Consider the following 27857-nt stretch of genomic DNA (forward strand, 5'->3'; position numbering starts at 1 on the left):
ACTACTATGATTCTATAATTATATGAAATAATAATAATAATACTTTATTTATACCCCACTACCATCTCCCCAAGGGACTCGGAGCAGCTTACATGAGGCCAAGCCCAACAACACATCAAAAACAACAAGCAGTAATAAAATAACAAACAATAAACAAAGTAAACAATACAATTAATATAACTCACAGATAGACAATAAACACAAGAATTTAAAAACCTATGGCTGGGCCAAAAGTAATAGTTAAAACTTTAAAAATAAATGCTGGGCATGAACAGAGGATGTCTCTATTTGGAGGGTTTTAAATCAAAAGTAAAGAGCAACCCAATGGTATATACCCCATACTGGACCGGCCTGTGGTCCAGCTAGTTAGTAGCCCGCTGCATTAAATCACTACTGACTGAGAGATCATGAGTTTGAAGTCAGCCTGGATTGGAGTAAGCTCCCAATCATTAATAGTCTAGCTTGCTATTGACCTATGCAGCCCAAAAGACAGTTGCATCTGTCAAGTAGGAAATTTAGGTACCACTTTATGTGGGTAGGCTAATTTAACTAATTTACGGAAGAGCCTAAAAACCTGTCTGTTTTGGTGTACCTTTGAGGAATGAATATAATCCCCATATCATGACCAGCTCAGCACAATATGTCTGTTGATGCACTTTATCTCATCCTTTAGTGGCATTCACCCTAATACTGGTTCCCATTCGAAATCCCTCACCAGGCACACTATCCTATTCATCCATCTCACCCAGGGTTTTTATGTTTTATTTTACCCCTTTTAACTTGGCCCAGCCCACTGTGCACATTTTTATTTTCTTATTTCATTCCCTGTATTTGATTTTGTGTTAATTTGTTTTGTTTACATTTCATTTGATGTTTTATTTGCTACATGTATTTTATTTTGATTTGTTGTAATTGTTTGGGCTTGGCCTCATGTTAGCAGTCCCGAGTCCCTGTTGGGAAGATGGTGGCGGGGTATAAATGAAGTTTTTATTATTACATCTCACCATGCTAAAACAGTAGATGCGGCTCTTAATGAGACATGCCGCATTATCACGGGGTGTCTGCGCCCTACACCACTGGAGAAATTACACTGTTTAGCCGGTATTGCACCACCTGACATCCGCTGGGAAGTAGCAGCCAATAGTGAAAGGACCAAGGCAGAGACATCTCCAGCTCATCCCTTGTTTGGGTATCAGCCAGCACGTCAACGACTTAAATCAAGAAATAGTTTTCTAAGCTCTACAGAAACACTCGCTGGAACACCTCAGCAAGCAAGAGTCCAAAAGTGGCAGGCTCAAACCCAGAACCTCAATCAACGGCTGATATCAAATGAGAGACTCCCTCCTGGGCACACAGAAGACTGGGCGACTTGGAAGGTGCTGAACAGACTGCGCTCTGGCACCACGAGATGCAGAGCCAACCTCAAGAAATGGGGCTACAAAGTGGAATCCACGACATGCGAGTGTGGAGAAGAGCAAACCACTGACCACCTGCTGCAATGCAACCTGAGCCCTGCCACATGCACAATGGAGGACCTCCTTGCAGCAACACCAGAGGCGCTCCAAGTGGCCAGATACTGGTCAAAGGACATTTAATCAACTACCAAACTCACACATTTTGTATTTTCTCTGTTTGTTTGCTTTGTTCTGTTAGAAATGTAATATAACTGACTGGCTGCCCTGACACAATAAATAAATAAATAAATAAATAAATAAATATTATAAAACCTTCCAGCAGCATGCATGAGAATGAGGAAGTACTCCATCAAGGATTCAGTGTCACAAGTGGATGGTGAAGTGACAGCTCCCCCTGTGGCTGGAATCGAACATACCCTCACGAAGCCGGAAAGCTGGAATGTAAAATAGCCTCTGTGTCTGTCTATATATGTTGTATGTCTATGGCATTGAATGTTCGCCATGTATATGTGCATTGTAATCCTCCCTGAGTCCCCTGCGGAGTGAGAAGGGCGGAATATAAATACTGTAAATAAATAATAAATAAAATCAATACTCTAGTTGAGGATCCCTTCTGCAAAGTGGTGCAAAATATCCCTTCATCACAACTTCCCACTGGAGTCCCTACCTTGATTTCTGAGTTGTCTATGCCTCCTATCTTGACCTCCTGGTTGGCAACTTGGATCCTCAAGGTCCGAAGCCAGTCTGGGCTGACTTCTGGTTTCTTCTTGCTGATGTCTACTTCCAGATAGTTGGGTCTGTCTGGGCAGGTCTTGATCAGCGTGTAAGAACTGTCTGGAGGATAGGCAAAGGTGGCACCATCGAAGGTCTGCAGCACGTGATCCTGAGAGACCAAGCATGATGTCTCCCGCTTAGGGTAACAGCCTTGGTAGCCATTCTCTACGGTGCAGACCTCCCCTTCCTCACAAGTGGAATTGAAGCAGGCGATGTCGCCTCCATCCTCACACCAGCATTGCACCACGCAGTCTACGGAGGCCCAAAATGATTCACCGATGGCATGGTATCGGCCGTCCACATCGCAGCCGCACTGGTGGATCGGGACGCAGAGATCCATGCTGAGGACATAACCCTCATTGCACTCGCAGCCTTCGGTGCAGGGTGAGGCACAGGCCAGGGGAGCAGTGAGGTCTGAGCAGGAGGCTGGGCAGCTGCTAGTGCAGACGGAGTAGTGGCTGAACTCCGGACACTGCACAGCGGTTGCTGGAAAGGGCGGACAAGAGAATTTCATTACACTCATTCTTGCTCATGCTCTGCCATTATCCCAAAACATCTCAGGACGCCTTCTCTCAGTCCCACCACCTTCACAGGCACATCTGGTGGGAAAACAGAAGAGTGCCTTTTTGGTGGCTCCTCCCATACTTTGGAATTTATTTGACAGATGGATGGCCATCTGTCAGGAATACTTTGATTGTGCTTCTCCTGCATGGCAGGGGTAGGTCTCTTCCAACTCTATTATTCTATGATTAAGGGTGCTTCCCTACAGGTAGAATTACCCTTTCAGAGAGGATCTTTTAAGCCTCCACCTAGGGATATAGCTATGGGGTGAGGTTGGGAAAGGCAAAATAAATACATTGCTGTTAAAGGATCTCCCCCATGTGCTAAGCCCCATCCCCTAAATTAGTCAATTGCCTTGGAAGCCACCAGGCACTGCTACACAGAGGACTTTGGAATTTCCTTGTATTGTTTGTTTATTTGCCATACTTATACCCCGCCCCTTCTCTACCCCATACAGGGGGAAGCAAGGTGGCTTATAGTGGCACATACATCGTGCCTCAACCACAATTACCTAAAAATTCAAAAATTGCAACATATTAGAGTTAAAACAGATTTGAAGTTAAAAAACCGCCATGATCCGAGTCCATTCTGAGGTCAAATTGCACAAAGTTTTCAATTCAGAATACTGCATTGCCCTAATTTCCAAAAGCCTGCTCCCAGAGCCAGGTTTTGACTCTTTTCCTAAAGGCTAATAGGGAGGGGGCTGCTTTGATGTCACTAGGGAAGGAGTTCCACAGCCGAGGGGCCACCACTGAGAAGGCTCTGTCTCTCATCCCTGCCAGCCGCATTTGTGAGGGCGGCAGGACTGAGAGCAGGGCCTCCCCAGATGATCTTAGTCTCCGTGCTGGTCTGTAGGGAGTGATAGGTTCGGACAGGCAGCCTGGGCCACAACCATTTAGGGGTTTATAGTTTAAATCCAGCACTTTGAATTGTGCCCAGTAACAAACTGGCAGCCAGTGGAGCTGACGCAACAGAGAGCTGTGTGCTCTCTGAGTGCCACTCCAGCGAGCAACCTGGCTGCTGCTCGCTGGACCAGTTAGAGCTTCCAAACAGTCTTCAAAGGCAACCCCACATGGAACACATTGCAGTAATCTATATGAGATGCAACCAGAGCATGGACCATCTAAGAGGTGAACCTGGAATTTAGGTAGCGGTGCATCTTTCAAGGATTAGGGGTGTGATGGGAGGTGCCACATTTATCTACTCCCAATCACTACCTATATCACTACATATATCCGAAGGTTGAATGAAAAGTAATGTCTCCACCTTCGTAACTCCTCAAGAGATGGAGGTACTGGTATGCGGCAGGTACTGGCTTGTTCAGTAGACTCTTCTCTACAGTTCCATTTCGGTGGGAAGCCTTAGCATTGAGCGGTTGTGATGTTAAAGTGCAATGTATGGAACCTTGCACAGACGGTCGGTGAATGCGACTTAAGCAACGTGCAGTCATTGAATTCTTGACAGTAGAAGGTGTCACCACAAAGGAGATTCATCAGAGAATGCAAGCTGTTTATGTTATGAATACTGTGTGTCATTGGACGAGTAAGTTTAAAAATGTTGAGGTGACACCTTCTGCTGTCAAGAATTCAATGACTGCACGTTGCTTAAGTCGCATTGACCGACCGTCTGCGCAGGGTCCCATATTTTGCACTTTAACAACACAACCATTGAATTCTAAGGCTTCCCGCCAAAATGGAACTGTAGAGGAGAGTCTACTGAACAAGCCAGTACCTGCTGCATACCAGTACTGCCATCTGTTGAGGAGTTGCGAAGGTGGAAGCATTACTGCAACCCAGCACTGTTCCTTTCTGCAAGGTCTGTATCCCATTTGTGATGTCCCACGATCTGTTTCACTTACTGCATCCCGCCAGTACTCGCCACTCTCCGATGGGAATCCCCAGGGCCTGACAAACCAAGGCATAGGCTTGGATAGCTTGGCATAGTCCTCCTGTGCCATTGTCTCGGATGCTGCAGAGGTCATAGACACAGCTGTGGACGAATGCCGTGGGGTCAACGATGGCGCCACACTCCCATAGGGGCCCCCTGGTTTTGTTGATGAAGCCGCAGTGGTCGGGGCCAAAGTAAAGAGACTCCATGGCCCCGTCACAGAGACTGCAGTTGTCCAAGCAACCAGGCGAGCACTTCCATTCGGGGTGGTAGACGCGCCAGCTCTCTCCCAGGTCCAAAACAGAAGTGGCCATTTTCCCATCTGAGCGCAAGGCGTCGTCCTCGGGGTTCTTGTTATAATTCCCACAAAGTCCACAAGTGGCGTTGATATAGGAGCCTGGGACTGAAATGGCCGCATAATGGTCTCCATCATAGGTCACCAAGAGGCCAAAGTCACTTTCCACGGCCGTGGACAATCCGCTCTGATAGATTTTGATGGCTCCCAATTCCAGGACGACAGGGAGAGACATGACCAAGTCATCTATCTGGAGAATGGGTACAAAAGCTAGTGTTTAAAACAAGCAAAATGAAAGAAGGTGTTTATTTGCTATGACTAGGATCCCATACCCGAACTGGCCCAATTTGGTAGAAACAGCTCATGCACTGTTGGGCCATTTTCCCCACTATTACAATCTCTCTCTCCTCCCACATTCCATTTCTGTGCTTACTTTCTTCAATTCCAGTAAACTAAGTTCAATGTACAGAAATGCTTGTGTTCAGTTAAAGGAGGAAGAAGAAATGATGACGGCTTTGTGTTGTTGAAGGCCTTCATGGCTGGAATAACTGGATTGCTGTAAGTTTTCCGGCCCGTATGGCTATGTTCCAGAAGCATTTTCTCCTGACGTTTAACCTGCATCTATGGCAGGCATCCTCAGAGGTTGTGAGTGGCCCTTTTCCAGAAGGATTCTCTCCTGACATTTTGCCTACATCTATGGCAGACACCCTCAGAGGTTGTGAGTGGTCATGTTCCAGAAGCATGCTCTCCTGACATTTCACCTACATCTATGGCAGGCATCCTCAGAGGTTGTGAGTGGCCATGTTCCATAAGCATGCTCTCCTGATGTTTTGCCTGCATCTATGGTAGGCATCCTCAGAGGTTGTGAGTGGCCATGTTCCAGAAGCATACTCTCCTGATGTTTCACCTGCATCTATGGCAGGCATCTTCAGAGGTTGTGAGTGACCATGTTCCAGAAGCATGCTCTCCTGATGTTTCACCTGCATATATGGCAGGCATCCTCAGAGGTAGTGAGTAGCCATGTTCCAGAAGCATTCTCTCCTGACGTTTCACCTGCATCTATGGCAGGCATCTTCAGAGGTTGTTAGTGGCCATGTTCCTGAAGTATTCTCTCCTGATGTTTCGCCTGCATCTATGACAGGCACTTTCAGAGGATGTGAGGTGACAGGCATCCCAAGAGGACCTCACAACTTCTGAGAATGCTTGCCATAGATGCAGGTGAAACATCAGGAGAGAATGCTTCTCGAACATGGCCATATAGCCTGAAAAACTTACAGCAACCTAATGAAGCCTTTCCCTTACCTCTTAACAATGTTTTTCCCCCTCTCTGGACAAAGAAACAGACATCTAGAACACAAAGCATCTCAATGGGGTGAACAATTCCCAGGAAGCAGTGCTGCACCGGCAGTACTGAAGATTGCTAGGTCGGAGGATTGAATCTGGGAAGAATGCGGATGAGCTCCCCATTGAGGGGACAGCTTCAGCTCCCCATTGGGGGAACATGAGAGAAGCCTCCCACAAGGATGAAAAAACATCAAAACATCTGGCCGTCCCCTGGGCAACGTCCTTGCAGACAGCCAATTCTCACACCAGAAGCAACTTGGAGTTTCTCAAGTCACTCTTGACATGAAACAAAAAGTGCTACAGCTGAGGTCCTTCCCCATAATGAAGTGAATGGCTGAACCTCACCATTATCTTTCCAAAGCTGCCTTTGGGGATGATGATCTTGTGTGAATAAACCTCCACAGAGATGTCCTTCAGCCAGGAGACCGAAGAACCACCTCGATTCTCGTTCTTGGCTTCCACACTAAAGAAAGGCAGGTTGGACCCTGGCCAACATTGCCTGGCCAGAAGGTAGGAGCAGGAACCCTGGAAGTGGAAGAGGAAACCGTCGAAAGTGTGGTAGTGGGGGTCTCCAAACACCACGCAAGTGCTGCTTTCCACTGGGACACACTGGTGGAACTTGTCCTTTGGCTCGCAGATTTCGTAAGGGCCGCAGGAAACCTCTTGGCAGAAGATCTCATTGTTGAAATCCAGGCAACGGCATTTGGTGGAGCAGTTTGCATTTTCCCAGAATATCTCTCCTTGTCGGAGAAACTGGCCTAAAAATAAAAATTTAAAAGCAGACAGAGAAAACAGACACCCTGTGATAAATTTTCAGAGCTCAGCAGACCTTGTTACAGCACAGTCCTTATCAGCAGCTTCCTTTGAGTTTGGGGACTTGATTTGAACTTGAAAGTATCAGTCGTAACAATAAAAATGCCAACAAATGTATGCATGGATGAGCTGAAGTTTTGTTTTCTGCCCCACGCTTGAAAAATAGGATGATAGCGGCAATTGGATTTCTATAACGATGGGTCCAAAGCTTTAGACCAGTGTTTCTCAACCTTCCTAATGCTGTGACCCCTTAATACAGCTCCTCATATTGTGGTGACCCCCAACTATAATATTATTTTCGTTGCTACTTCATAACTGTAATTTTGCTACTGTTGTGAATTTTATTTATTTATTTATTATTTAAACTTATATGCCGCCACTCCCCTGGGGCTCGGAGCGGCTTACAAGAATGGCTAAAATCTAACAAAATTTAAAAGCAATTTAAAACAATTTAAAAACAGCAATATCAAACATTAAAAGCCTGTCGAAACGGGTATGTCTTATATGCCCTGCGGAAAGCTGGTAAGTCCCGCAAGGCATGGACTTCAGGTGGCAGAGTATTCCAGAGTGATGGTGCCACTGCTGTGAAGGCTCTGCGTCTGGTTGCTGTTAGATGCAAGGTCTTGACACTGGGGACCTCCAATAGATCTTGGTCCTCAGAACGGAGGGATCTCTGGGGTTGGTAGGGGGTGAGGCGGTCCCTCAGATACATCGGCCCCAGACCATGCAAGGCCTTAAAGGTGAGTACCATCACTTTGAAAGTGATCCAGTGCTCAATTGGTAACCAGTGCAGCTACAGTAAGATTGGTGTTATGTGGCATCTCATCGGAATTCCCGCAAGAAGCCGAGCAGCTGCATTTTGTACCAACTTGAGCTTCCGGATCACCGACAGAGGAAGGCCAATGTAGAGGGCATTACAGTAGTCCAGTCTTGAGATGACCGTAGCCTGGATCACCGTAGCTAGGTCGTCCCTGGACAGGGAGGGGGCCAGCCGTCTAGCCTGCTGCAGGTGAAAGAAGGCAGTTCTGCTCACGGCAGAGACCTGGGCCTCCATCGTCAGCAGAGGGTCCAAAAGGACTCCCAGACTCTTTACCAGCGATGACGGGAGTAGTGCCTCGCCATCCAGGGTAGGCAGCTGGATATCCCACTGCCCGGTCGACCCAGCCATAGGATCTCCGTCTTTGCTGGATTCACCCTCAACCTGCTGGCATGCAGCCATCCAGTCACGGCCTCGAATTGTAATGTAAATATCGGATATGCAAAATGTATTTTCATTCACTGGACCAAATTTGGCACCAATACCCCATACACCCAAATTTGAATACTGGTGGGGTTGGGGTGGGAGGATTTTGTCATTTGGGAGTTGTAGTTACTGGGGTGTATAGTTCACCTACAATCGAAGATCTTTCTGAACTCCACCAATGATGGAATTGAACCAAACTTGGCTCACAGAACTCCCATTACCAACAGAAAATACTGGAAGGGTTTCTTTTAAAATCCTCCTACCAGATACATCCTACCTCTGTTCATGCCCAGCGTTTATTTTTTTAACTTTTAAACTATTACATTTGGCCCAGCCATAGGTTTTTTAAATCCTTGTGTGTTATTGTTTATATGTGAGTTATAATAATTGTATTTTTTATTGTTGCTTTTTGTTTTATTGATGTGTTGTTGGGCTTGGCCTAATGTAAGTCCTTCCGAGTCCCTTGATGAGATGGTGGTGGGGTATAAATAAAGTATTATTATTATTATTATTATTATTATTATTATTATTATTTGATGGGCATTAACCTTGAGTTATGGAGTTGTAGTTCACCTACATCCAGAGAGCACTGTGGACTCAAACAATGATAGATCTGGACCAAACTGGGCACGAATACTCAATATGTCCAAATGTGAACACTGGTGGAGTTTGGGGAAAACAGACCTTGACATTTGGGAGTTGTAGTTGCTGGGATGTACCAGCAATCAAAGAGTATTCTGAACCCCACCAATGATAGAATTGGGCCAAACTTTCCACATAGAACCCCCTGGTGCGAGCCTCCATCCAGCCTCACATGCTCTTCCTTGCCTGCATATGCGCACCACAATGGCATGCGCCAAGCACACCAGCTCTTCCCTTCCCCACTTAGAGTCTCAGAAACAGCCCTCCCCTTGGGTGAGAGGCTGGCCAGTCACAACGGAGAAGGGCTTTTGGGTGGGAGATTTCACCAAAAAGAAAAGGACAGACTGAGAGATCTTCAGCATCTCTGCCAAAGGGGTTCCTAAGACCAATAGAAATATATGTTTTCTGATGGTCTTTGGTGACCCCTCTTAATCCCTCTCATGACCCCTTCCCCAGGGATTCCGACCCCCAGGTTGAGAAACACTGCTGTAGACCTTCATTTTTAAAGAAAATAGAAAAGCTAACCATTGTTTGAATGTTCTCTATGACCCCATGTCCACTGGGACTATGTTTCTGGACTTTGGTTGGATACACAAAACTGCAGATCATAGCAAACCATATTTTGTTGGGGGATCTAGAAAATTATTTATTTATTTACTTACTTTACTTGTATACCGCAGTTTCTCAGCCTAACAGGCGACTCAACGCAGTTTACAACAAAGGTACAACAGTCAACAATATACAATTTAAAATGCCTTGAGATGACATATATTGTTGGATGTAGACAAATGAAACTGTGCTGGTCTCACAGATCTGAGAGTTGTTCCATGAAGCGATGCTCCTACGCCATCGATTCCGCTGGATTGGCTACAAAGCAGATTTCCCCATTGCTTTATTTCCCTGGGCTCCCTCCGCTACACATTTCCTACTCCTACTTCACTCAGGGTTTTATCATTTTATTTTGTTCATTTGGCCTGCCCATCCTGTTTGAGTTTATATTGTGTGGATTTGCTTTACTATTTCATTTTGCTTTTGTAATTTATTTTCTGATGTATTTTGTTTTTTGGTATTTTGTGTTTTACTGTGTTGTATTGTATTTTTAAATGGTTTGGCCTCATGTTAGCCCTGAGTCCCCATTGGGGACTATTACTACTACTACTACTACTACTACTACTACTATTATTTTCCCAGCTCAACAATGGAAAATGGAAGGTTGGTGGTCAGGAAAAGAGATTGAAAGATGAGCTTAAAGCCAACCTTAAAAACTGTGGCATAGATACCAAGAACTGGGAAGTCCTGACCCTTGAGCGCTCTAACTGGAGGTCAGCTGTGACCAGCAGTGCTGTGGAATTATTATTATTAATAATAATAATAATAATAATAATAATAATAATAATAATACTATATTCCCAACTCAAGAATGGAAAATGGAAGGTTGGTGGACAGGAAAAGAGATTGAAAGATGGACTTAAAGCCAACCTTAAAAACTGTGGCATAGACACCAAGAACCGGGAAGCCCTGACCCTTGAGCGCTCTGTCTGAGGTCAGCTGTGACCAGCAGTGCTGTGGAATTCAAAGAGGCACAAATGGAGGGTGAAAGGGAGAAACGTGCCAAGAGGAAGGTGCATCAAGCCAACCCTGACCAGGATCGCCTTCTACCTGGAATCTGATGTCCTCACTGAAAGAACGTGTGGATCTAGAATACGCTCTACAGTCACCTACATATCCACAACCAAGATGTTACACTTGGAAGTCCATCATACTCGGACAGTGAGGGATCACCTAAGTAACTAAAGTCTCACAGATCTGAGAGTAATGCCATATAATAAATATTTGGTGTTGTATGCCTTCAAGCCATGACCCTAATGTGAACCCATCATTGGGTTTCCTTGGCAAGCTGTGCTCAGAGGGGTTTAGACCAGACATCCTCAAACTGCGGCCCTCCAGATGTTTGGGCCTCCAATCCCAGAAGTCTTAACAAGCTTGTTCAATTGCCAGGAATTCTGGGAGCTGAAATCCCAAACAGCTGGAGGGCCACAGTTTGGAGATGCCTGGTTTAGACTCTGCTTTCCTCTGAGGACAAAAAAGTACGACTTGTCCAAAGTCAGAACAAAAAATACCCAACCTCTACCACTAAGTTACAAATATAACCATATAAGTATGCGACTTTCTTGCAGAATTGTCCATCAGCACTTTTAAAATAATCAAAAAACCCTTCACGGGCATATAATGCAAGATTGAATCTCAAAGCCTGCTGTGTTTTCTCAGGCACGCCACTCCTGCGTTCTCCAGCGCAAGAGGAGGAAAACGAAGCATGTTCAAATCACAGTGCATTGACCACAATTAAGCTGCAGTGAAGGCAGCTGGCACCTACAAATTACTAAATCCGTGCAGCGTGAATTACATCTCAAATGCGGTGTTACTGCTGTTAACTGAATTCTAATAACAATGGGTGAGTTATGTTTGCTACTCAAGGGGCATTAATTTGCAATTGCTTAGTTAGGCTCGTTTTCCTACGCTCTGAAGTCGTGATAATTAAACATCAAGGAGCATGATTCCCGAGCAACAAAATGTTTAATGATAGTCACGCAGTGGTACTCAATTTTACCCAAGGTTTATGTACACATTCAGATATAATACACACAGAGGTATGCCATATATACACACACATTTACTTTAATTGGGGCATGGTGGAGAATACTTCTAATTGGAACATTCTCTCTCCAGCTCCTTTCCCCAGACCATCAAGACAGTGGGGCTTTAGACAGTATAATGGTTTCCTTCATGATTCTCTGCTACAATTTCGCTCTAGAACTTTCCCCATGTGCTCAATCAGTAATTGTAATAGTGATGGCCTCTGAGGGAGAGAAGAGCAGCCAGGCACATCTCCATAATGATTCCTGAAAAGCCCTACCTTCATGTTCCAATATGGAGGGGAGGGGGTGCTCTCAGTAGTTGCTGAGCAAGACAATATGGACCTGGGTCTGGCTGCTCTTCTCTCCTTTAGAGTGCAGAGCAATGGAAGCTGGAACATGGAGAGAGGGCCTGGCTGTTCTTCTCTCCCTCAGAGGCCAAAGCAATGACAGTTGGAACAAGAAGAGGTGACTTCCCATCAGTTATTGGGTCAAGGCATGATAGAACTGTGCTTCTCTCCTTTAGAGTCCAGTGGGACAAGGAGGGATGATTTCTCATCAGCTATTGGAGCTGTGCCTGGCTGCTCTTCTATCCCCTAGAGTCCAAAACATGTCCTCTAACAGAGAGGAGCAGCCAGGCACAGCTCCATTGTACCTTGGCTCAAAGTTGGATGAGTGAGAAAGGTTTCCCTGGACTCTAAAGGAGAGAAGAGCAGCCAGGTATGGCTCCATCATACCTTGTCCCAATGGTTGCTGAGTAGGGCCCCCCAATTTCCTTTGCTTTGGGCTCTAAGTGAGAGAAGAGCAGCCAAGCAGAGGTCAATTGTACCTTGACCCAATGTCTGATGAGAAGGGCTCTCCAACCAACTGCCATTGCTTTGGATTCTAAAGAAGAGAAGAGTAGCCAGGCACATCTCCATAGTGATTCCTGAGAAGCCCTACCTTCATGTTCCAACTGCTATTGCTTTGTCCTCTAACATAGAGAGGAGCAGCCAGGCACATCTCCATTGTACCTTGGCCCAAAGTTGGATGGGTGAGAAAGGCTTCTCTGGACTCTAAAGGAGAGAAGAGCAGCCAGGTATAGCTCCATCATATCTTGGCTCAATGGCGAGAAGAGCTCCCAAGTTTCCATTGCTTTGGACTCTAAAAGAGAGAAGAGCAGCCAGGCACAGCTCCATCATGCCTTGGCCCAATAGCTGATGAGAAGGGTTCCCCAACAACCATTGCTTTGGACTCTGAGGGAGAGAAGAGCAGCCAAGCAGAGGTCCATTGTACCTTAGCCCAATAGCTGGTGAGAAGGCCTCCCAACTTCCATTGCTTTGGACTCTAAGGGAGAGAAGAGCAGCTAGGCACAGCTCCAATAACTGATGAGAAATCATCCCTCCTTCTCCCACTGGCCTCTAAAGGAGAGAGGCACAGTTCTATCATGCCTTGACCCAATAACTGATGGGAAATCATCTTCTTGTTCCAACTATCATTGCTTTGGCCTCTGAGGGAGAGAAGAACAGTCAGGCCCTCTCTCCATGTTCCAGCTTCCATTGCTCTGCACTCTAAAGGAGAGAAGAGCAGCCAGACCCAGGTCCATAGTGTCTTGCTCAGCAACTACTGAGAGCCTGCCCTCCATTTTCCATTTATCATTGTTTGGCTTTTGGAAGAGGAAAGAGCAGCCAGCATCTGCTGAACTTAATGTCTTTCTCTACTGCCACCTCCCCCTTTTTCTTGTGTGTCTTGTGTTATTTAGATTGTAAATTTGAGGGCAGGGAACTGTCACATTAATGATTTATATGCTTCCTTGGATAATATTTGGCTAAAGGGAAGAATATAGATATCTACAAAGACTTTGACTAAAGGGGAGAATTTAAACAATCTAAATGAATGTATGGTTATCAATGTGTCGATGTCTCTAAGCAACCAGTCAATTGACCACAGAGATATCCAAGTATTTCAAGCTGTATAAAGACTCCTCCCTCTTTTCATCTGTTTCTCTCTCCCTCCATCCTTCATCTTTCAGGATGGTGACCTCCAGCTGGGTTGAGCTCCTCCTTGATTTGAAACTTCTCTTTAGTTAGTCAGGTTTTAAACAATCTCTACGTGTACATTTGAACAGATTCCCTCCCTCAACATTCTGCAAAATGGTTAAGACATGGCTCTTCGAGCAAGCTTTTTCTACTGGAGCATAATTAGATGTAAAGGAATATATGGAATGACTGATGATGCAACTGGACAACGATTTGAGTAAGGAGATGCCGAGGATCTTGTTTTTACAGATATATTTGCTTTTTATATTACAATTTAAATGTTGAATTGTTTTTATAATTGTTTTAACTGTATTTTGATATTTGTTATGGCATCGAATCGCTGTGAACCGCCTTGAGTTGCCTCTGGCTGAGAAAGGCAGAATACAAATGCGGTAAATAAATAAATACGTTCCACCATACCTCTGTCACCAGTACTTATGGTATCACCAACCCACATCTGGCAAAATATGTTCTCTCTAGGAATTCTCCCATTAATTCTATGACATACTTATGTCAGAAGTTACCATAAAGGTGCACTGGAGGACATAGCAAATTCCTAGATTGGATATCTCCCCAGGATGTTTTTTTGCCTACAACTCCCAGAAATCCCAGTCAGTTTACTAGTTGTTAAGATTTCTGGGAGTTGAAGGCCAAAAACATCTGGGGACTCCAGGTTGAGAACCACAGTGGTTCCCATCCAACCTGTGGTCCGTGGGCTGCAAAAAACTAAAACATGGTCTGCAAGAATTAAAATAAGATCCACAGATTCACCGTTACTACACTGTTGCAACGAGACCGACTGGTCTTGCAAAACCCTCTTATAGTGCTGAAGCTTATTAAATATGTTGTTGTTGTTGTTCATTTGTTCAGTCGTCTCCAACTCTTCATGACCTCATGGACCAGCCCACACCAGAGCTCCCTGTCAGCCATCACCACCCCCAGCTCCTTCAAGGTCAATCCAGTCACTTCAAGGATGCCATCCATCCATCTTGCCCTTGGTTGTCCCTCTTTGTTGTATTAAATATACACAACAAAAATAAATATGGTTTTATGTGGGCAAGCAGATGGCAACTACTGGATGGCATATGTTCTGTATCAGAAACTAGAGCTGATGTGGTCTATTCAGGACTGTGGCGCAGGTGGCTGGGAGTCAGTTGCATTAAGATCACTACTGACCGAAAGGTCATGAGTTCAAAGCCAGCCCAGGTCAGAGTGAGCTTCCGACCAAAATTGTGTAGCCTGTTATCAACCTTTGCAGCCCAAAAGACAGTTGCATCTGTCAATTAGGAAAGTTAGGTAGCACTTATGTAGGGAGGCTAATTTAACTGATTTAAGAGGCCATAAAAATCTCCAGGAAGTATGCAAAGAATGAGGAAGTACTTCATCAGTGTCACAAACGGACGGTAAATTGACAGCTCCCCTGGTGGCCAGAAGCTGGAATGTTAAATAGCCTCTGAGTGTCTGTCTATATATGTTGTGTGTCTATGGCATTGAATGTTTGTCATGTATATGTACATTGTAATCTGCCCTGAGTCCCCTGCGGGGTGAGAAGGGTGGAATATAAATACTGCAAATAAATAAATAAATAAATACTGCAAATAAATAAATAAATAAATAAATAAAATATCGGTTGTTGTAGGTTTTTCTGGGCTATATGGCCATGTTCTTGAGGCATTTTCTCCTGATGTTTTGCCTGCATCTATGGCAAGCATCCTCAGAGGTAGTGAGATCTTTTAGAAGTAGGAAAATGGGTTTATAGATCTGTAGAATGAACAGGGTGGGACAATGGACTTTTGTCTGCTGGAGCTAGGTGTGAATGTTTCAACTGACTACCTTGATTAGCATTTAATGGCTTGGAAGTGCCTGGGGGAAATCTTTTGCTGAGAGTGATTTGATGTTCCTGATTGTTTACTCTCTGTTGTTTTGCTGTTGTAATTTTTGAGTTTTTTTAATACTGGTAGCCAGATTTTGTTCATTTTCATGATTTCTTCCTTTCTGTTGAAATTGTCCACATGCTTGTGGATTTCAATGGCTTCTCTGTGTAGTCTGACATGGTGGATATTTAAATAAATATCCAATGCAATTTTCTGAATCAGCACCCCAAATCACTAAACCAAATCTAAACTGATTCGTAACCCTTTTGGTGGTAATGTTGAGAGAGTGGTCCCTGGTCAAAAAAGGTCGGGAACCATTGGTTTGGAGTAACACTTAAGTGGGATATCCACAGATTCAATAGAGTGTGCTCTCATCTGTGGTTTCCTGTTTCCGTAGTAAATTTGGGAACACATTTCCTGCAGATGAAGGAGTTGTACTGTACATTTCAAATTAACTAGTAAAGTTGTAGTTGTGTAATTCAAATGCTGCCTCTTTGCCTTATTTGGTGAAGCGAGTCTTGGAGGAACACAAGAGGTGCGGCACTTTCTCTTGCAAACTCTGCTGGAGAAGACAGACTCTTAATTGAACAAGTTTTCATTTCCTCCAAAAAGGGGGCTAACACAGTGGGAAGCCACTCGTAATCCAACAGGGTATATCTTGATTTCTCCTTCTTAATGTTCTTTGATGTCTAATTACCACTGTTTCATAATCCCAAAAGTAGACGAGTAAAACATTTGGCACATCTGAATTTTAATCGTTATCTATCGTTGCCTGGAGCTGCCTCCCTTTACCTGACATCTCAAGATTTAAAAAAATGGGAATGCAATGATGTCATTGAGCAAGTCCTTGTGATGCTGACTAACTTGGGGATAGGTGTTGTCCAAAAAAGTAACTTCCTCAATCCATAAGACAGTGTTTCTCAAGCCTCCTAATGCCACGACCCCTTAACTCAGTTCCCCATGTTGTGGTGACCCCCAACCATTTTTTTCATTGCTGCTTCATAACTGTAAGTTTGCTACTGTTATGAATTGTAATGTAAATATCACAAATGCAAGAAATATTTTCATTCACTGGACCAAATTTGGAATAAATATCCAATATGCCCAAATCTGAATACTGGTGGGATGGGGGGGGGGGTGATTTTGTCATTTGGGAGTTGTAGTTGCTGGGATTTATAGTTTACCTACAATCAAAGAGCATTCTGAACTTCACCAGTGATAGAACTGAACCAAACTTGGCACACTGAACTCCCATGACCAACAGAAAATACTGGAAGGGTTTGGTGGGCATTGAGTTTTGGAATTGTAGTTCACCTACATCCAGAGAGCACTGTGGACTCAAACAATGATGGATCTGGACCAAACTTGGCACAAATACTTAATATGCCCAAATGTGAACACAGATGGAGTTTGGGGAAAATAGACCTTGACATTTGGGAGTTGTATTTGCTGGGATTTATAGTTCACCTACAATCAAAGAGTATTCTGAACTCCACCAACAATGAAACTGAACCAGACTTGGCACACAGGACTCCCATGACCAACAGAAAACACAAGAAGGGTTTGGTGGGCATTGACCTTAAGTTTTGAAGTTGTAGTTCACCAACATCAAGACAGCACTGTGGACTCAAACAATGATGGATCTGGACCAAACTTAGCACGAATCCTCAATATGCCCAAATGTGAACACTGGTGTAGTTTGGGGAAAATAAGCTTTGATATTTGGGAGTTGTAGTTCCTGGGATTTATAGTTCACCTACAATCAAAGAGCTCCTTGAACCCCACCAACGATAGAATTGGGACCAAACTTCCCACACAGAAATCCCACGACCAACAGAAAAATGCTGTTTTCTGAGGGTTTGTGGACCCCTCATAACCTCCCCAGGGGTCCCGACCCTCAGGTTGAGAAACGCTGCCATAATGGAAGGATATTAACAAGACATAAGGTGTCCAGAGGAAGGTGATTGAATGATCAATGGTCTGGAAACAATGAATCCCTCTGAAGATCAGTCCGGTGAGTCGAGTATTATTTGCTTGGAGAAGAGAAGGTTAAGGGTGAGCTTTGAATGCAATTTTTCTGCTTCTTGGCAGGGGTTGTGTGACGGCACGAGTGGCGCCACCTGTGTATAGAACTTTAAAGTGCAAAGGTTTAAACTGTATAACATGCCCAAACTTGCCTAGTTTGTAAATGTATAGTTGGATTGATTGTTTATTTATAGCTGTCAATCAATATTGCTTGCACCAGTTATATTGCTTCCTCAGCTCAATTGCTTGGCTCCCTGGAGGAAGGCAGAGCTTTTCCTTTTCCATTCTACCATCAAACTTTCTATCAGATAGACGTGAGAAAGAGACTTGGCTCTAAAGCCCTTAATTAAGTTACCTCTCATCACCAATTCTAAGGTTTTTACCCTTGGGACTCATGCTTCATGTCCAGATCAATGTTGAGGAGACCCAAGCACCTTCAAACCGGTCCTTTGGCATCAAAAGGAAGACTCTGTGCCTTCAACGTAGGCCATTGGACTGGGGGTTGTGTTTTTTTCCGACCTTCACAGCCATTGAGAAAAGAGGGAACAGGAAAAGCTTCTCAGCTGCGAAATCTCCTTGGACCCAAGACAACCAGAGACTGTAATGTATATTTCCTTCCAGTTTATTGCCTTCAAGGGATAACTCTTTGTGAACAATAAAACCTATTTTGAGTTATCTACAGTGTTTTGGTCCTTGGGAGTTCCAGTTCTCTAAAGGAAGGCAAGAAGAAATCCCCTGGGGAAAAGATGTCACATCTATGTCTCTTTCACTAAGAGTTATAGCCCCCAGGTGCGACGGCACAGGTTGGACTGGATGGCCCTTGAGATCTCTTCCAACTCTATGATTCTAAGAGGAGAAATAATGGTCATATCTGAAGGACACCAGGACACAATAGATCCAAACTACAGGAAAACAGATTCCACCTCAACTTTAGGAAGAATTTCCGATGGTAAGAGCTGTTTGGTGGTGGAACACGCTGCTTTGGATTGGGATGGAATCTCCATCATTGGAAATATTGTGATGGAATCTCCATCGCTTGTATCGTTCCTGCATGGCTGAATGGGGTTGGACTGCATGGCCTTTGTGGTCTCTTCCAACTCCATGATTCTGTTCTTAAGAGGAGAACAGACCTCTCTCGTAAGAAAAAGGAATCTCTCCATTTCTGAACCACTAATGCTATAATCTCTATGCAGTCGAGTCCCAAAGGGATCACAGCAATAGCTCCGCTTCCCGTTACATCGAGTCTCGCACAAACATTTTATACTAAAATTGGAACAGGGAGGCCCGAGACGTGCCTAAGATCCATAATTCAGGAGCTGAGAAAACTGTGATCAGGCGTCGAATCTTTTTATTGCGGTGGCATTTCCAACGCAGCAGCAGCAAGCAAGCTGGCTTCTTATCAGCAGAGTGTTGCATTTGTAAAGATAAGATTAATAGGATCCCTATCACCGCTGGTGTTTTAAAAGCCTAACACAAGAGGCCCTTAACTTATTAGGTGGGCAGTAATGGAAGACAAGACATTGTGTTCTTTCTCTTTTTTTAATGGATTCTCTTAGTGGCACATTGCATGGGCATAGCTTGGGTAATGGAAATGATGGGTGAAATGCGAGGCACAAATCCTATTGCCCTATTCTATCCTTGGCGAGGTCCAGAATGCTCTTTGATTGTAGGTGAACTATAAATCCCAGGAACTACAACTCCCAAATGTCAATGCCTATTTCCCCCAAACTCTATCGATGTTCACATTTGAGCATATTGAGTATTAGTGCCAAGTTTGGTCCAGATCCATCATTGTTTGAGTCCACAGTGCTGTCTGGATGTAAGTGAACTACAACTCCAAAACTCAAGGTCAATGCCTACCAAACCCTTCCAGTATTTTCTGTTGGTCATGGGAGTTCTGTGTGCCAAGTTTGGTTTCATTCCATTGTTAGTGGAGTTCAGAATGCTCTATGATTGTAGGTGAACTATAAATCCCAGCAATGGCAACTCCCAAATAACAAGGTATATTTCCCCCAAACTCCACCAGTGTTCACATTCTAGCATACTGAGTATTCGTTCCAAGTTTAGTCCAGAGCCATCATTGTTTAAATCCATGGATGTAGGTGAACTACAACTCCAAAACCCAAGGTCAATGCCCACCAAACCTTTCCAGTATTTTCTGTTGGTCATGTGAGTTCTGTGTGTCAAGTTTGGTTCAGTTCTATCACTGGTGAAGTTCAGAATGCTCTTTGATTGTAGGTAAACTATAAATCCCAGCAACTACAACTCCCAAATCACATATGTGACCCCCCCCCCCCCCCCAGTATTCATATATCAGGTATTTGTGCCAAATTTGGTCCAATGGATGAAAATACATACTGCATATCAGATATTTATGTTACGATTCATAACAGTAGCAAAAGTATAGTTATGAAGTAGCAACAAAAATAACTTTATGGTTGGGGGTCACAACAACATGAGGAACTGTATTAAGAGGTCACGGCATTAGGAGGGTTGAGATATGGTTCGGCACCTTGGATAATTGGAAACCTGGTGCTGGAAAACCATCGAACTATTGAGAAAAGGAGGTATAGCCCATTGAAAACACCTAGTGAGGGGGACATAAGCCATATTTAGGGGTCTCTGGGGTGCTTCAGACTTGTTGGCTGCATAAGGAACATTGCAAGAGGCCTGGAGCAAAGTGCTGTGCTTGGTACTTGGTAACTGGATGGTTGACCAAGACAGCTTCCTCCAGCATAGCTAACTGTTTGACCACAAAGGTACATATTGCCCCATAGTTGTCTGGAACTGGCCGACCACAAGATAATGGTTACCTTAGGGGCCTCTTGGAACAACAACTGACCGCAGGATCGACCACAGGGGTACTGAGTTGTTTATGCTAAAGGAAATGTTTGCTTAATGCAGTGGTTCTCAACGTTCCTAATGCTGCGACCCCTTAATACAGTTCCTCATGTTGTGGTGACCCCCAGCCATTAAATTATTTTCATTGCTACTTCATAATTGCAATTTTGCTACTGTTATGAATCGTTATTGGGAGTTGTGGTTGCTGGGATTTATAGTTCACCTACAACCAAAGAGCATTCTGAAGTCCACCAACGATAGAATTAGGCCAAACTTCCCACACAGGACTCCCACGACCAACAGAAAATAATGTCTGTGAGGGTCTTTGGCGACCCCTCTGACACCCCCTCGCGACCCCTCTAGGGGTCCCAACCCCCAGGTTGAGAACCACTGGCTTAATGCTATGTCAAATAAGGGAAAAGGGGAACTTTGAAAATTGTCAACAAGTAGGGTATATATGTCAGACGTTCATCCCAGGTTGAGGCGGACAATCTTGTACTGGCATACAGTGTGCTATGCTGCTTGTCCATCTTCCTATTGCGCAGTATAAATAAACCGCGTTTTGCCCTAACTTGTTTGGACTCTGCTTCATCCAAAGCGGCTTAGCCAAGGACCCGGTTGTTGGTAAGATTTGGGAATACCAGCGGGATTCCCCTACACTAGTATATCGGATTGGGACTCAGATAACCAGATTTGGTTCCGGGCTCTGAGGTTCAGACTAGATTAATGACTGCGGATAGAGAGACTCTGTCGTTCTTGGTGAAGGATTCCAAAAATAGCCCTTTTCCCTCTTGGCACCAATGAACGTATGGGCGCCTGGTGGTGCAATGGTTTTAACCCTTGTGCCAGCAAAAGGTCAGTGGTTTGAATACAGAGAGTGGGGTGAGCTCCCGTCTGTCAGCTTCAGCTTCCCATGTGGGAACATGAGAGAATCCTCCCACAGGATGGTCCGGGCATCCCCTGGGAATGTCCTTGCAGACGGCCAATTCTCTCACACCAGAAGCAACATGCAGTTTCGCAAGTCGCTCCCGACACACTCAAAAAACACCAATGAGCCTGTAGATTTTCCAGCTTGGAAGACTACTTCATGCCTTTACGACCCCATGAAAACACATCCCGCAATATATTTATCAAAGTGTCACCGGATTCTTTTTTTGGTGTTGCTTCAAGAGACAAAGGCAACGGCTCTTGAGGAATCTGTTAATTGCTTTGCCTGCCACAGATAAGAATGGAAGCAGGAGAACACTGTGCTAATGCGGACCTGTTTTTAATGGGGAAGGAATGCCTCCATTCCATTTGTGTGTTGTTGTCAAGGAAGATAAGGATGGTGAAGTACTTTGCTCTCATTATAATTACAATATGAACCTTGTTGTAACCACAGCTTCAGATATCCGTGTCTAACAAAATGTGCCATCTCTAGGACCTCCAGTGAGACACTATGGTGTTATTGGGCCATTTCAGTGGGGTTCATTATTATCTATAGTTCTGCATGTCCATGCAAAATCCAATGAGATATCCCCCATGAATATAGAGGTTGTATTATACTAGTGATTAATCTCCTGTAAGAAAAATACACTGCTGTGCTACAAAACACACATAGCTTGTCATTTCCTACCCAGAACTACAATACCCATAATTCCTCCAGGGATTTTTTAAAGCATTTTGAAACTGCTCTTAAATATCTATGGCTGCTTACCTCTAAAACTACATCCATTCGCTGGGTCAATTTCTCTCCCATCGACTTTGAATACCCATCGGCCTGGCACATTGACGTTGGTCGTGTCTTCGATGTTGACTATGTCAGCAGTCCTGGAGCCTGGGATGCTGAAATAGTTGCTGCTGTTTCCTCCATTGAAGCCTGCCTACAAGACAGGAGAGGCTAGGATTATTTGCAATACCCAAAATAGGACAAAAGAAAAGTGTCCAGAACATGAAAAGTCATAGTAAAGTAAAGGCAGGACAAAGTGGGCATGGGTGAGAAAGAAACAATTTGACAAGCAACTGAAATGGTGAGATAGTAGATGGAAATTACAACCTTCTTCAAGCCTCCTCTAGTAATTTATTTATCTATAATCCTATTGCTTACTTATTGTATGTATGTTCTGGTATGCAGCTTACTTTCCTTTGCTCTATGTTTCTAGAATTTTTTTTCTCATGTAATTTTGATGATGTTGCTTGTTGTTTATGTTTTGGTTTTACTTTTGCTGTAATATGTTGTCTGGGCTTGGCCCCATGTAAGCCTCTCTGAGTCCCCATCGGGGAGATGGTGGCGGCGTATAAATAAAGATTATTATTATTATTATTATTATTATTATTATTAATTGTGGGAGGGGCTACAGACCACATGATCCACTCCGAGACTCCATTAGAGCATAGACTCCATCAAACTCTATTAGACTTTGAGACTGCTCAGAACAAGAATCCTCAAACTGTGGTCCTCCAGCTGTTTGAACTTCCAACTCCCAGAAGCCCTAATGAGCTTGTTCAGTTGTCAGGAATTCTGGGAGTTGAAGGCCCAAACAGCTGGCGGCCCCAGTTTGAGGATGCCTGGCTCAAACCAACACTTGCCTGCTGATGATTGTAAGAAAGATGTCCTGTCCATCTGCACACAGAAACTATCTCAAACACATCTGTAACTGACTGATAAACTTTGAACCTGTGTATTCTGAACTCATGAAGTTGTGAGTAAACCAAATATGTTATTTTTAACAAAGCCTTTTTCATTTTGTCTCTTGGTTGCATGATATAAAACAAGACTGTGAAACGTGAAGTGTCTACAGACGTCACACTCAACTCCTGGAACGATTCTATTAGCGTTGCCTCCGAAAAATCCTGCAAATCTCTTGGGAAGACAGGCAGACAAATGTCAGTGTGAAGGAAGAAGCAAAGACCACCAGCATTGAAGTGATTCTCCCATGCCATCAACTGCACTGGACTGGCCACATTGTCCGAATGCCTGATCACCCTCTCCCAAAGCAGTTACTATACTCCCAACTCAAGAAGGGGAAACGTAATGTTGGTGGACAGGAAAAGAGATTTAAAGATGGGCTTAAAGCCAACCTTAAAAACTGTGGCATAGACACTGAGAAGTGGGAAGCCCTGACCTTTGAGTTTAGAAGTCAGCTCTGACCAGCAGTGTTGCAGAATTCAAAGAGGCACAAATAAAGAGTGAAAGGGAGAAACATGCCAAGAGGAAGTTGCATCAAGCCAACCCTGACCAGGACCAACTTCCACTTGAAAACCAATGTCCTCACTGTGGGAGAACATGCAGATCAAGAACAGGGCTCCACAGCCACCTACGGACCCATCGCTAAGACACTACAGTTGAAGAACCATCATCCTCGGGCTACAAGGGATCGCCCAAGTAAGTAAGTAAGTAAGTAAGTAAGTATAAATCAAGTTGTTTTATGGGAGAGTAGACATATTTTGGGGCACAAAAACACTTCTGAAGCACTGCCATTTTGTGCATTGGCATATTCTCTGAAACAGAGAAACAGAGTTCAACAGGCAACTGATCAGAAGTAGTTTTACGTCATTTGATGGGCTCTGTAGGGCTCCGTCTTTAAAATGTCTTTTAAGTGTGTAGAAACAGGGGAAAGCCAGGATATAATGAGATCCTTAATTTTTGTTAACCTAAAGGTTACAGAAAGAAACAGCTCAGTTATTGATCCAAATTTGGTTCCTTATATTTGCTGTGGAGGCTGTTAATTTGCATTCTCAAAATGCTTTATATGGCAGTGTAGATCCAGCCTGAGAAAGGGGGCAAAGAGTTATGGATCCTGCACTGGAATTGTCTTCGTGAAGAAGAGGTCACCAGATCCAGAACTATGGCAAAAATAAAACAATGACATAAGACGGATCTCCATTCCTAAGCTTGTTGGAGAATTTACAAAACTGTTAATTCATGTCTGCATCATATAAAATCCCAGGATTTATAGTTTGGCAAGTCATTTAGAACTCTCTGCCAGAACTCTCTAGCGTGCGAATAATTCTACCATACTATACGATTCACAAGATGCAGCCACAGTCCTTTAAATAGTTTGAAAGTGATATAAGTGCACAGTGCAGATACAAACTGAGTGCACCTTTCAGCAGCTTTATGGCAGAATGTTTCACACTGCTACTAATGTGTTCCAGCACTTTTACAGCACCTGCCTGAGTCTGAAATACACATGCCTTTCACATTTTAGTTATCTGCTGGCTGGTTCATCATCTCAAGGGCACCGTGACGGAATGGAATTGAGCAAATAAACTCAGTGCTTGCTTATTGGAAATGGCTGTTTGATTCCACTTTAACTGCCGTGGCTGCAAACTCTGGGATTTGTAGTTTGAGGACCACAAACTAGTGCACTTCCCTGAATTATATTAGCCCTCCACATTCACTTGGGTCAGGGGTCCGGGACCCCAGCAAAAATGGAAAAGGCACAAATACAAAAACATTATTTTTTTAACCTACGAGAACATCTCTCTAGGAATTTCGAGGTTGTCTAATGTGGCTCTGTGACCAACTTCCATCAGAACTATGCTAGATTCAAGTCCATAAGTTGACCTAGAAAACTTGGGGAGTGGTGGGGGGGGGGTATACAATTAAAACCTGAGACTTTTCTACTTGGATTATGATAAATTACTGTGGCACATTGCTGCAGTAGATGATCACAGCAGCCAGACTACTCTATGCACAGTGATGGAAGAAATCGGCAACCCCAACAACAAAAGAGTAGATGATTCAAATGATGTCACCTCAAAGGAGATTCATCAGAGAATGCAAGCTGTTTATGGTGATTGTGTTGATGTGAGTACTGTGCATTGTTGGGTGAGTAAGTTTAAAGATGTTGAGGTGACACCTTCTGCAGTCAAGAATTCAATGACTGCACGTTGCTTAAGTCGCATTGACTGACTGTCTGCGCAGGGTTCCACACTTCGCACTTTCACAACACAACCTTTCAATGCTAAGGCTTCCCGCCAAAATGGAACTGTAGTGGAGAGTCTACTGAATAAGCCAGTACTTGCCACATACCAGTACTGCCATCTGTTGAGGTGTTATGAAGGTGGAGGCATTACTTTTCATTCAACCTTCGTATATATGTTTATGCATTGGCATATTTTTGTCCCTAGCAGTTCAAAGACATATCTGGGTACATCAGTTAAACAGCTGAGAAACCGAATTGCTTTGCATGAATGCCAGGCGTTGTCCCACATTCTGCATTTCATTTATCTGCCTAAGTGGAGTATCTTGCATTTGTCCACTTATGATGATGATGATGATGATGATGATGATGATGATAATAATAATAATAATAATGGTTGTTGTTCTTGTTGTTGTTGTTTACAGTGTTTTATATTCCGCCCTTCCCACTCCACAAGGGACTCAGGGCAGATTGCAATGCACATATACATGGCAAACATTCAATGCCAATTAACATACAACATATATACACAGGCACAGAGGCAATTTAACATTCCAGCTTTCCAGCTTCATGAGAGTATGCTCGATTTTGGCTCAATTCCAGCCACAGGGGGAGCTCCTGCTTCACTGCCCATTTGTGACACTGAGTCCTGTGATGGAGCATTTCCTCTTTCTTCTGCACACTGCTGGTAGGTTTTATGGCATCTTAAAGTAGTTAAAATTAGACTCCCAGCATAAAGCGGTACCTAAATTTCCTATTTGACAGATGCAACTGTCTTTCGGACTGCAAAGGTCGACAGCAAGCTAGACTAATGCCCGGAAGCTCACTCTGACCTGGGCTGGCTTCAAACTCATGACCTCTCGGTCAGTAGTGATGTAATGGAGCATTTTCCCAAAAGGTTACGATGCTTTAACAGGTCATGCTTTTACCAAGAGGTTATGGCACAATTTTTCTAACAAGGTCACCCCTCTCCAAAGATCACAAAATCTCCAAAAGGTTCTGGAGATTTCCATTTTCCAAAACCAATGAGAAATAACAGCAGTAACATGGTCTATTGAGTCAATAGCTCATGGAGGTGACCTTCAGAAGTTCTTACCTGGGCCATGACGCCACCAAGACCAGTAAGAGGGTCTCCTCCACTCGCCGTCCCAGTGGTCCAGGTGATGTCTTCATAGTTGAACATGGCAAACGAGGACATTCCATCGGAGACGAGAAGAGCTTGGAAAGTGTTCACCTGTCAAAGGACAAATATTTGCTCAGGTAATTTGTCCAGACCATGACCAACCCCTTTCCTTCCAGCTTGAATCATTTCCCAAAGCATTTCATTGCACACCATTTTGTTTACCAGCTTAAAGACAGCGGATTTCATTATGTGCATCCATTTTTATTGATTTAGTGGATTTTTAAAATCACCTTTCAGCATAGATTATCCTTCCAAGGTGCTTTATAATTGTCATGATTCGGCATGCAAAATATGAATCCTTCACAATCTGGGCATCCTTTTAATTGGCAAAGCTTGCAGGGGGGAATATATTAACAGGTTAATCTTGAATTTTGAAAGCAAGACAGCAAATGTATTTTTCTCTTCCCTCCATTACACCTGCCAAATTCCGTTCCAGCTGTAGATCCTTCGTTCCCAGAAATTGCTCAATGAAAATATCTCAATTTAACCATCTGGCTATTTAATACTTCCCATAGATGGCAGTGTGGGAATAAGAAGCACGGAAGATGATCCGATCTGAGTTTTCCCACCAACATCCAAATATTTTTCTTATTTCGGTGCTTTCCGTATTCAAATAGTAGAATAATATAAGTCACATCACTCAACCTTGAAGCTCTTACATTAAAATACTAAGCTGCCAGACCTACCTGCTATGAATATTTTGGTCATCACTTCTTTCCTGTTTCATTTTGGATTCATTTAGCAATAAGACCTTTGTAGGAAGATGTTGACTTGGGCACATCTACACTAGCATTAATGCAACTTGATACCACGTTAACTGCCATGGGTCGGGTTGTGGCGCAGCTAGCTGGGAGCCAGCTGCATTAAATCACTACTGCCCAAGAAGTCATGAGTTCGAAGCCAGCCTGGGTCTGAGTGAGCTTCCTGCCATTAGTCTAGCTTGCTGTTGACCTAAGCAGCCTGAAAGACAGCTGCATCTGTCAAGTAGGAAATTTAGGTACCGCTTTATGCGGGGAGGCTGACCTGGGCTGTCTTTGAACTCATGACTTCTTGGTCAGTAGGGATTTATTGCAGCTATCTATCAGCTAGCTGCACCATAATAATATGCTCAATGAAAAAGCACAACTCTTCTCCCTGTTGCTGAATTAGTTGAATGCAAAATATTTTTGGTAATTTGGATTCAGCTTGCAGCAACTGAAATGAGCAGAGGACAAAAGGGGAAAAGTTGGAGAAACCAGGACATTTTAGAAGTGGCTTGCAATGTGGGACAGCAAAGGACTAATTGGGATTCTCCCATCAAAATTAAGACAGTCAGAAGGTAAGATTTACCAGCAACAGATATACTACTTGTTCCGTCTTCCAGGAGCATAGTTTGTATTACCTTTTAGTTGCATGGGATAGT

General features: G+C 43.9%; 1 protein-coding gene across 1 annotated transcript in view; it reads right to left on the reverse strand.

Annotated features, from left to right (window-relative positions):
• LOC132782273 (tubulin-specific chaperone cofactor E-like protein) overlaps positions 1–27857 on the reverse strand; it is a 154653-nt gene that overhangs the window by 50126 nt on the left and 76670 nt on the right. Inside the window, exons 12-16 of the mRNA XM_060786936.2 lie at positions 26369–26506; positions 22062–22227; positions 6622–7034; positions 4609–5182; positions 2083–2675 (exon numbers count right to left, since the gene is read on the reverse strand). Of these exons, the coding sequence (XP_060642919.2) occupies positions 2083–2675; positions 4609–5182; positions 6622–7034; positions 22062–22227; positions 26369–26506 (1884 nt within the window). The remainder of the gene's footprint in view (positions 1–2082; positions 2676–4608; positions 5183–6621; positions 7035–22061; positions 22228–26368; positions 26507–27857) is intronic.

The sequence above is a fragment of the Anolis sagrei genome, chromosome 7 (genome assembly GCF_037176765.1).
Source record: "Anolis sagrei isolate rAnoSag1 chromosome 7, rAnoSag1.mat, whole genome shotgun sequence".
Lineage (NCBI taxonomy): Eukaryota > Metazoa > Chordata > Lepidosauria > Squamata > Dactyloidae > Anolis > Anolis sagrei.